We start from the raw sequence: 10,850 nt of genomic DNA on the forward strand, positions 1-10,850 counted from the left end.
AATTATATCCAAAGTCCAAAAACTGTTAATAAGAAATCCTCCAGACCGGGCGCGGTGGTCAAGCCTGTAATCCCAGCACTTTGGGAGGCCGAGACGGGTGGATCACGAGGTCAGGAGATCGAGACCATCCTGGCTAACACGGTGAAACCCCGTCTCTACTAAAATACAAAAAAACTAGCCGGGCGAGATGGCGGGTGCCTGTAGTCCCAGCTACTCCGGAGGCTGAGGCAGGAGAATGGCTTAAACCTGGGAGGCGGAGCTTGCAGTGAGCTGAGATCCGGCCACTGCACTCTAGCCCGGGCAACAGAGCAAGACTCCGTCTCAAAAAAAAAAAAAAAAAAAAGAAATCCTCCAATAAAACCACATCAAATTTTATTTTTTATTTACACCCACATCAGGATTACAACTTTATCAGGACTGCACCTTCATCAGGAAGGGATATTTCTCTTACAAGGCTAATAAGAAAGAAACAATAAATTTGCTGATGAAAACAGTAATGCATTTAAAACTTTTAACTTTAGGCCAGGCACAGTGGCTCATGCCTGTAATCCCAGAACTTTGGGAGGCCGAGGCGGGCAGATCACGAGGTCAAGAGATTGAGACCATCCTGGCTAACACAGGGAGACCCCGTCTCTAATAAAAATACAAAACAATTAGCCGGGCGTGGTGGCGGGTGCCTGTAGTCCCAGCTACTTGGGAGGCTGAGGCAGGAGAATGTTGTGAACCGGGAGGCAGAGCTTGCAGTGAGCCGAGATTGTGCCACTGCACTCCAGCCTGGGCAACAGAGCGAGACTGCATTTCAAAAAATAAATAAATAAAATTAACTTTAATTTTTAATTGAGGGCAATATTTTAATGAAATGCTCATTAGTCATTCCTTTAAACTGTGTGAGAGAGAGAAAAACGAAAATTAATCATTTCAAATAATGCAAAATACAGAAGGAACATCACCATGGAACAAACAAAAAAGAGCTTTGTAGCTGGAGGTTTCTATAGTCTTATGTAAACTCACAATTTGTTCTACAAATCTCTTTGAATAATTTCTGTCTCATAAATAGAGATTTGAAATAGCAAAAATACTTCAGAGAGAAATTAATGAGTGTATCATAACTGTATAATAATTAGGAATTTTCTCAGATAAGAAGCAGTTGAACTGGATTCAATTTTTATCATAGCTTATGTAAGACTGCCTCTGTCCCTCCTCTCACATGCCATTGGTTAACAAGCAGACAGTGTGTCCAGGGGCGTTGCCTGCTCATTGCTCTTATAGCCTGTGAGGGAGGAAGAAAGACACATTTGCCAACCAGGCCAGTGACAGAAATGGATTCGAAACATCAGTGTGTGAAGCTGAATGATGGTCACTTCATGCCTGTCCTGGGATTTGGCACCTATGCGCCTGCAGAGGTAATAGTAATGTTTTTAGTGTTGAGAGTTTAAAGGAGCAAAGCTAGAATAAGTGGAAGCTAGAGTAAGTGGAAGCTGACCAGGTTATCAGGCTTGTGTTCCCAAGTTACTCTGCATGACTCCCCTTTAAACGTCAGTCTTTGTTCTGCAATGCAGTCTGGTCACAGGGTCATCTACTGCTTATTTGGGGCACTGCTTTGTCTTCTGTTTATGTTTGTTTCACAGCTTGTCAGAGTCTATAAAACTCAGCAGAAAGAACACGGCCTGCCTGCTCCCTCTCTTGAAGATTGATTGCAATGGGAGTGGTTTCTCTGTTTCTTTGTATAGTTGAACAGATATTTACTTCTTCCAAGAAGACACAATTCAGAGGAATATTAATGGCAAAAGTTAGTGGAGACGGGTTGCATGAAATCTGTTGGGAGAGTATCACTGTTCTGTTGGGCGGCCTTGAGCACCCAACTGTAATACTAGAGCTGGACTAAAGAGAATTTCCCATGTGCTACTCTCAGCTCTGGGAAAATTACCTGAAACAATAAAATATCCTCATTTTAAGAAAAAAAAAAAAGTAAAACCTAACAAGGGAAGTTTAAATTCTTTGTCTTTGTTAATATGGGTCAGATTTGTATAAAAATACTGTAACAGAGAAATTTCTTGTTTCTCTGACGAGAAAATTAATGGAATAGATTTTATTTTCTAGACTTAGCTATTTCTACACTGGAGGAAAACTTGTATCTCAAGACTGTCGTGGGAATACAATGTGTGTGAATAGGGACTAGTTATATAAAATTTGAGTCTCGCATTTCTCATCTTTAAGTATTTACAAAGGGACATTTTGAAGGCCATTGACAGGAGTGGTTTACTTTAATATAAATTGTCACGGAGAGGAAGTAAAGATGAGAACACCACTGAAGCTCCAGCTTTGGTAAGCCTTTGAGTGCTCGCACAACAAAGAAATGGTCAAGGATGGTATGAGGCGTGGGCTGTGAGACCCAGTATCTAGTTCCTTGTAATTTTGTGGGAAAAAGAAAGCCTCAGAAATACTCTTAAGATAGGAAAACAGTTTGCTTTGTTTCTGTTTTGTCATTTAAAAGATATACTTTCAAATCTGTAGCCACATTTGTTATGTAAGTCAATAATTGTAACTTTCACTGCAATCATGTTTCCTAAAAGAGTTGCCTTGAATTTATGGAGCTGAACCCCATTTTGCTAATCACTTACTCCCTGCAGTCTATTTCTTGAATATACAAATCAATATCCTTAGAGTATATATCTCTACTCCTAGTATTTAGTTCTGTCATGTAGACAGAATGGCCAAAGGCTGGGTAGAAAAGACTTAACATAATAGACTGCTATCCATAGATAGGCCTGTTTCCAATATAAACCAGCTGGTATCTGATAAGGTAGATTTCTCGGTATTTCCTAACTTATAAGAATGGTGGCTATAAGTAACTGCTTGTGCAAACTGTGGAGTTTCTGTGCACCTGCTTTCCTTTTAGAGACTGGAAGTTTTGTGTCTGCTAGGCAGAGTGAGTCAATGTAAGCAGTCCCAGACAAAATCTTAGTAATGGAGTATGTAGAGAGCATCTCTTGTAGACAACAGTTCACATACATTTGACAAAATGTGATGCTGGATAAAGTCAGAGCGTTCTATGCAGCAACATGGTGGGAGAGGAATCACAGGAACTTACACTGTATTCCTTCATAATTCCTTCCATGTGGCTATTTCCCCTTCTCTCTTTTCCTTCCTTCCTTCCTTCCTTCCTTCCTCCCTTCCTCCCTTCCTCCCTCCCTCCCTTCCTTCCCTTCTTTCCCTTCCTTCCTTCCTTCCTTCCCTCCCTTCCTCCCTCCCTCCTTCCTTCCTTTCTCTCTTTCTCTCTCTCCCTCTTTCTTTCTTTCCTTTTTCTTCTTTCTTTCCTTCTTTTTGAGATGGAGTCTCGCTCTGTCGCCCAGACTGGAGTGCAATGGTGCGATCGCGGCTCACTGAAAGCTCCGCCTCCCGGGTTCATGCCATTCTCCTGCCTCAGCCTCCCCAGTAGCTGGGACTACAGGCGCCACCACCACGCCCGGCTAGTTTTTTTGTGTTTTTAGTAGAGACAGGGTTTCACCGTGTTAGCCAGGGTGGTCTCGGTCTCCTGACCTCATGATCCGCCCGCCTCGGCCTCCCAAAGTGCTGGGATTACAGGCGTGAGACACCGAGCCCGGCCATTCCTCGTGTTAATTTCACCATACTAAAAATAATTAAGATTATATCTATAACTATAGGTTGCGTCCTGTTAATTTTTTCAAACAAAATCACTGAACCTGAAATTATTTTGGGGACACTTCCAAGTTAGTGATCAAGCAGTGATTTTCTGGGACTGCAGAAGTTCCTGCTATGCCCAACCTTTATTACTAACTGGGAAAGACCCAGGCTGACTGGGATGGACTTATGATTCTACGTATAGAACTCATCCAAGAAAGGAGGAAAAGCTGATTTTTGTGAACGTCGCTGCTTGTGCCTGAACCAACCCTCAGGCACATTAGTCAGAAAATACTACCTTTGGTTGCTCCCCCAGGTTCCTAAAAATAAAGCTCTAGAGGCCACCAAATTGGCAATAGAAGCTGGGTTCCGCCATATTGATTCTGCTCATTTATACAATAATGAGGAGCATGTTGGACTGGCCATCCGAAGCAAGATTGCAGAGGGCAGTGTGAAGAGAGAAGACATATTCTACACTTCAAAGGTACTGTGCCTATGATGAGCTTGTGTGCACATGTGTTTATGGTGATTGTGTGGAGGTGGCAATTCTATGACTGGATCCATAGTTGAGGGTGAATTGTGCTTATTTATTTCAATTTATTCACAATTATTCATGTAGTAAAACTAAAATCAAAAGCAGGAAATGAAGATGACTTTCTCATCTTTGCAGTGTTCCAATTCATGATCAAAGTGCCTTTCTGAGCTCAGCACAGATCAGTATGGTTTAACATAGAATATAGAATCAGAAAGAATCCTAATCATATTATATTATTACTTACCTCCTGGGTGAGTTTCTTACATTTGTTACGATTCTCAGTTTCCATTATTATGTTGATCATACAGAGAGAGAAAGCAATATAAGCAAGCTCTCTGAGTATTAAATAATAATGCCTACATTGTCTCAAATTGTGTCCAGCCCAAGTTGACATATTAAAAACTGTGTTTGCTTCCTATGCTTCTCAACCTCAAAGATACTTAGTCTTGCCCATTGGGCTGAATAGATGAAATAATTACACTACTAATGTGTTGTAAAACATACCAAAGATAATTCAGATAATGGGTATGCTTATGATTTGATAACAATTTTTACCCTTTGAGTAATTTCACTCTTTCATTCAATATATGTACTAACAATATATCCAACATATTACAAAGTTCATCAGGATATGGCAGAACAAAAGGCATCACAAGAAGAGAGAGAATAAGTTTACCTGTGGTCAATGTGAAGTAGTAGAAAATGTCTAAATATTAGGTGGAGCAAACTAGTAAAATTGGCTCATGTTTTCATTACACAACTTCCTTTCTCTCACCTCTGCAGCTTTGGTGCAACTCCCATCGACCAGAGTTGGTCCGACCAGCCTTGGAAAGGTCACTGAAAAATCTTCAATTGGACTATGTTGACCTCTATCTTATTCATTTTCCAGTGTCTGTAAAGGTAGGCAGCTTTGTGATCAAATTTATTTCACTTTTGTTGTCAGCATAAATATTGTTCTCATGGATATTTGAACTAAGCATTTTCCTAGATTGTTTTCATGGATATTTGAACTAAGCATTTTCTTAGGAGGACATAGGGATTATAACATGGAAGAAGAGCCCTAAACATAACTCCTAATTCCCTTTCTGTTGAATACATTTTGAATCCATACTTCTGTGATGCATGTGTACAAGAAAAGAGAGTGCAGAATCCTCAAAGCCTCTGCCTCAAAAACTTGAGGAAGTGACAATCATCTCGTTGAAGGCACAAGGTCTTAGTTATGACTCCTGAGTTCACCTCTTGGGATGTTCACAGACACAGAGTTTCATGAAGTTGTGGTGTCCAGAAAAGCTGTTGCACGTAGGGTGAACAATGAGTTTCCATCTTCTTGCATCTTTTCAAGGGGCAAGAATTCAGTCCGGGTGTGTCTTAAACTACAAACCTTCATGGAAAACCTTGTTGCTTCTGCTTCCTCTTTTTTCACACTGGAGTTTTTATTTTTGCTTAGCCATGAATTCTTGTGTCATTCATAACTTTTGTTTTAAGGTTACAGAAAACTACTCAGACTAGTTAATGCAAGGGTGTATTAGATATAAAAATGGGAAGTCAAAGCCATGGCTACATTAAGAATTTGATAAAATCTCTAAAAATGTATCCTTTCTCCATCCTTATCTCTGCTTTATTACAAAAGCTTTTAAATATTTGTTCCAACCTTTTTCATTGGTGGCATTTATGGCTTTGGAGCACTTTCAGGCTCATGGTCATTACTGTGAGCTCCTGTGCATCTCCCAACTTCCAAACTAGCCTTGAAAACACCTCCATGGACCATGATTGGTTCATGGTCCTGTCCATGGAACATCACATATTCAGGGAGATAAAGAACTCTGATAGTGGCATCTGGGTCAAAAGTACAATCCTTTATTCCTGGATATCAAGGTCTTTTGCAGTTGAAGAGAGGTATTGTCACAGAGAAAATTATAGGAGCAGAAGAAAGTAATGTAAGTCAATGATGACACTCCATTACCAACCAGAAAGATGGTATTTATTTATACATATAATAGTTATAAGAGATTAGAAGAAGTCTCTCTCCTGAAGACATTCCTTATACCTTCATATGTAGCACACTTTGTACATATCACTCTCAGGAGCATTGCGTCACCTACCTCAAGGAGGATTAGTGTCCTTAAATGTACCTCAGAGCATGGCTATGTGTGGGGAAATTTATGTGGAGAAATTGATTTGTGACATCACTAAATTGACTGCTTCTACTTCAGCCAGGTGAGGAACTGATCCCAAAAGATGAAAATGGAAAACTACTATTTGACACAGTGGATCTCTGTGCTACGTGGGAGGTGAGTGCTTGGAGGAGAGCACAGATAAGAAAGATGAGATAGGAGACATCTGGTTCCTATCTTCCAAGTACAAGAATGGAAAACGCACCATTGGATCAAAACCTTAGGAGCTTTACAAAGGTAGTTTTTGTGAGCAGTGATGAAAAAGAAATGACAGGCATACAAAAGAGAGAAGTGGAGGAGAAGGGTTGGGGGTAAGGAGGACTGGGATTTCTTTCCTTGCCTGTGCACTAGACTCTCCAGTTTCCTAAGGAGGAAACAAATTCTTACTCTTGCAATCACTATCTTCTTCCCCAATTTTCTGTTTTATTTTCTCCCTTTTAAGAACCACGGCTACATAGTTTGATTGTCATATCTAGACAGTTGTTTCTTTCACAGTTCTGTGTCACATTTATCTTGATCTTCGGTTGACTACGCTAATGACACCTCACAATTCCTTTTTCCCAGGCCATGGAAAAATGTAAAGATGCAGGATTGGCCAAGTCCATCGGGGTGTCCAACTTCAATCGCAGGCAGCTGGAAATGATCCTCAACAAGCCAGGGCTAAAGTACAAACCTGTCTGCAACCAGGTGAGCGCCCTCAGCCTCCTGTCTTTTCTGCTCTTCATGCCCCTCTTTCTGTCCTATTGCCAAGTATCCATTCATTTAGTCCCACTGATCTTTGTAAAAGAGAAGATTCTAGAGAGCAAAGCCTCTGTCTAGAAGGGCATAGAGGGCTCCTACTGGTACCCAGCTTAGAAAAGTCTTATGGAAAGGTGCTGCAACTTTGATGCTGAATTGTGAGTTATATTTAGGGGAAGTCAGTTCAATCAAGGAGGCCAAGGATTGTCAATTAGATTCAGGGAAAGGTGGACTTACCCCTAAGCTATGAAAGATGACCAGAGAGTGGATGGGTCAAGTTGATTTGGAGGAAATTGTGCATAGATATGAAGCCATGAAAAGATGGAATGAGCAGTACATAAGGAGAGAGTGAGAGCAAGAGAAGAGAAATACTAGGGATTTCCATGGGGTTCAGATGTCTCAGTGCTTCTTGGTATCTCTGCTTTCACACTCCTTGACCAAGGGCATAGATACGCTAAAAATTATCTGCAGACAATGAAGGTCATCCATGGTAGAAAGAGAAACTGACATGTTTATGGAGATATCTGTTCACAGTGGATGAAATCAACACTGAGGAAGGTTCAGTAGAACATCGAGCTGACCAATGACTGCCCCGCTCCTAGTCTGCTGCTGTTCTTTGGAGTCTGTCATGCAATCAGCTGCTTAAACACATCTATTCTGTGCGTGGTTCTTTCATAGCCTAGACATAATTCCATCTTTTCCTTGCATCCTGATTGATGATTCCAGGCCTCCTTGATCAAATTGCCTGTCCCCAAATGTTACACACATTTCAGCATTAAAGTCACCACACCTTTCCCAGTACCTTATACTTTTTTGTTTTATTTCATTTTTAAAAATTTAGAGTTAATGAGTAAAAATCAACAGTAGAAATACATAATGTATAAAATGTGTGAATTTGGTATAATGATATGGTGCCATGATAATTACATAAAAGCAATGAGAAATTAATGTGGTTTTAATACTAGTAGTTCCCCAATATTTTAATATGGCAATTTTCAAACTTTCCAAAAATTTGATAAAAATACTACTGGAGGCCCATGTTACCATTTATGTTCAAAATTACTAACATTTTGCAGTGTTATATAGGGATATATTTGCATAAATATATATAATGTTTCTAGAACCTTTTCAAGGTAAATTGTAAAGATGCCAATTGACCCCTGGAGACCTCTCCAAGCATGTCACAGGAATGAAGATATTCTCCCAGTTACAGTGTCATTACTGTATCTAAGAACATCATCTACAGTGCCCTCACGTCATTTGGTATCCAGTCCATATTTGAATTTTCCATTGTTTAATCAAAATGTCTTTTGTGGCTCTTCTTTTTTTAACCAGAATTCAGTTGTTTTTATACCATTGTATTTTGATATCAGTTAACTTGTTTTTCCCAGTTATTGAAGGTTTCTGTAAATTAGAAGTTAGATGAGAGTGTTTTATTACGTTGGTTTAAACCTTTGGGGCAAGAAAATGTTTTATCATGCCGTGTTTTCAAACTGCATCACACTAGACTGCATACAATCACAGAATGCCCCACTAGCGGTGAAGCTAGTTTTAAAAACTTGGTTAAACTAACGATGGTCAGATCTGTTGTTTTTAACACATGTTTTCTCTTTAACGATTACTAGTAATCTGCTGGGGTATAATTATTGACAGAAGAAGTCATAGTTCCATGACAAATTTTCACATATGATTGAGTATACATCAGTGATTTGAATTTTTTTGTGTTGTATTTCTGTTTTCTTGTTTGTTATTTCCTTGGGTTTTTTACAGAAAATTTTCAATTTTAACCACTTGTTTAACTACTCTTACCTGACATTTTACTAAAAATAGTTTCTCAACAAGTAAAAGTAATATACTATTATTCCGCTAAGTCCGGGTAAAAGTTAATGTCTTCCTTCAATTAGCAATGTACTGAGAATGTAATTACTATAATGACCACCATCAGAGTAGACAAATATTTGTGTTCTTTTTCTCATTCTCTCACTAATTACTATAGACTCATGGATTTTTATCCTATGCTTTTAATTCATTTTACTTATTTTCAATGCTCATGTCTACTCAGTAGGTATATATGTATGTATGTGTGTGTGTGTGTGTATGTATATATATATATGAAAGAAGAATTTGATCAAAGACTCCTGAGGGTAGGTCTAAAAGACAAAAGCACTTGTTTCATAGGAAACCCACTGGTGACATTTGAGATGTCACCATACAAATCCATCATACAAAAAGGAAAAGTAATGAAAGATTGTTAAAATTATCAGTATTTATACATATATGTATGTTTTCTAGTTCATCCATTATATATGGATATATATGTATCTCATAGATGGCATATATGATATGTATAAGTTAGATGAATTAGAAAGCATACATATATATGTATACGTTTTGGTTATTAATTAGGAATCTAGTTCTTTTGTCTTTCAGACCTGCTCTCATGACTCTTTGAGCAAATTCTTGATTTCTGGCACGATATGATGCCCAAAGCTCAAAGAATCTTACTTCATCCCAGCTCTGAAATTGGCCGTGTCTCCTTCTAGTGGTCAGAGTTAGGGAGAAACCAGGATAGTGTTCATAGAGTTGCTTGTGCTCAGAAATAGCATTTCTATTTTCTTAGGAGAGAGGGGCATAAAATTTATTTTTATGAAAAAGATCATTTCTTGACAATAATATTCTCAGTTCGGATTTAATGCTCTATATTATTCGGCTTCTTTTACTTTGGTCATTTTAATATTAATATGACTTTTGGATTATCTGATGCTTTTGCATCTTGCTCATCTGCAGGTGGAATGTCATCCTTACCTCAACCAGAGAAAACTGCTGGATTTCTGCAAGTCAAAAGACATTGTTCTGGTTGCCTATAGTGCTCTGGGATCCCATCGAGAAAAACCATGGTAATAAGAGCAACAGGAATTTTATGTAAAACATTGTTTCGATTTCAAAAAATTTAATTAGCTCATGCTGTTTCCTGGAGTTCACTCACAGCTGACTTGGGATGAAGGAAGAATTTGCATTTCTGACAAGATCCCAGGTGATGTTGAGGTTGCTGTTCAGGGGCCTCACTTGAGAAGCTCTGGTGCAGAGTGGATGCCTTAGTCTGTTTAGGGAGCTGCCGAACAAACTGTATCCCCAGCCTCAGGACTTCAGCATTTCTGCCTTTCCTTCCAGGGTGGACCAGAACTCCCCGGTTCTCTTGGAGGACCCAGTCCTTTGTGCCTTGGCGAAAAGCCACAAGCGAACCCCAGCCCTGATTGCCCTGCGCTACCAGCTGCAGCGTGGCGTTGTGGTCCTGGCCAAGAGCTACAATGAACAGCGAATCAGGGAGAACATGAAGGTGAGGAGCCGGGCTGTGAGCCTCAGGACTGCTGCACAGTGTCCTTCACACGTGTGCTTCTTGTAAGGCTCTCGGGACACCCTTGAGCCAGCTCCATTTCCCTGTATTTCCTATGCATGAATTCTTTGTGTACATCATAAGGATTTCTTCTACTCTGGCACAGGAGAGGCAACACAGGTGGAGAGAAATAGGATGGGATCAAAACCAGAGATTTGAATTAGCGTTAAGTCAGAGATATCCATATCCCTCTGCTAGGGATATGTCCTTTTCTTTATTTTCTATAATGAGGTATTTGATTAGATGTTTTTTAGTCTCCAAATCATCGTGAATTTTTTTTGGTTATTTATGTAGTATAAATTCCTTATATTTATTCTCTTAGAATTTTGTCTTTGTGAATTGTTTGTTTAACTCTGCCTTTTTTTTT

At 39.4% G+C, this 10,850-nt stretch overlaps 1 protein-coding gene across 2 annotated transcripts; it reads left to right on the forward strand.

Annotated features, from left to right (window-relative positions):
* The first annotated feature begins 1,233 nt into the window (after positions 1–1,233).
* On the forward strand, positions 1,234–10,507 carry LOC108532992 (aldo-keto reductase family 1 member C1 homolog). 2 transcript variants are annotated; one of them, XM_017877312.1, is made up of 7 exons: positions 1,234–1,403; positions 3,959–4,126; positions 4,961–5,077; positions 6,391–6,468; positions 6,916–7,038; positions 9,877–9,986; positions 10,261–10,507. In XM_017877312.1, the coding sequence occupies exons 1-7, from the start codon at positions 1,320–1,322 to the stop codon at positions 10,490–10,492; spliced, it is 912 nt and encodes a 303-aa protein (XP_017732801.1). In that variant the 5' UTR covers positions 1,234–1,319; the 3' UTR covers positions 10,493–10,507. The 2 variants fall into 2 exon arrangements, with proteins under 2 accessions (XP_017732801.1, XP_017732802.1); XM_017877313.1 differs by lacking the exons at positions 6,391–6,468; positions 6,916–7,038; positions 9,877–9,986; positions 10,261–10,507 and adding an exon at positions 5,204–5,746.
* The last annotated feature ends 343 nt before the right edge of the window (positions 10,508–10,850 follow it).

Source organism: Rhinopithecus bieti, unplaced genomic scaffold (assembly GCF_001698545.2).
Source record: "Rhinopithecus bieti isolate Rb0 unplaced genomic scaffold, ASM169854v2 scaffold_11241, whole genome shotgun sequence".
NCBI classification, from domain to species: domain Eukaryota; kingdom Metazoa; phylum Chordata; class Mammalia; order Primates; family Cercopithecidae; genus Rhinopithecus; species Rhinopithecus bieti.

Coding starts and splice junctions, on each gene's coding strand:
- LOC108532992 (XM_017877312.1), top strand. CDS start 1,320: ATGGATTCGAAACATCAGTGTGTGAAGCTGAATGATGGTCACTTCATG. Junction 1,404..3,958: donor GCACCTATGCGCCTGCAGAG/GTAATAGTAATG, acceptor TTGCTCCCCCAG/GTTCCTAAAAATAAAGCTCT. Junction 9,987..10,260: donor TCCCATCGAGAAAAACCATG/GTAATAAGAGCA, acceptor CTTTCCTTCCAG/GGTGGACCAGAACTCCCCGG.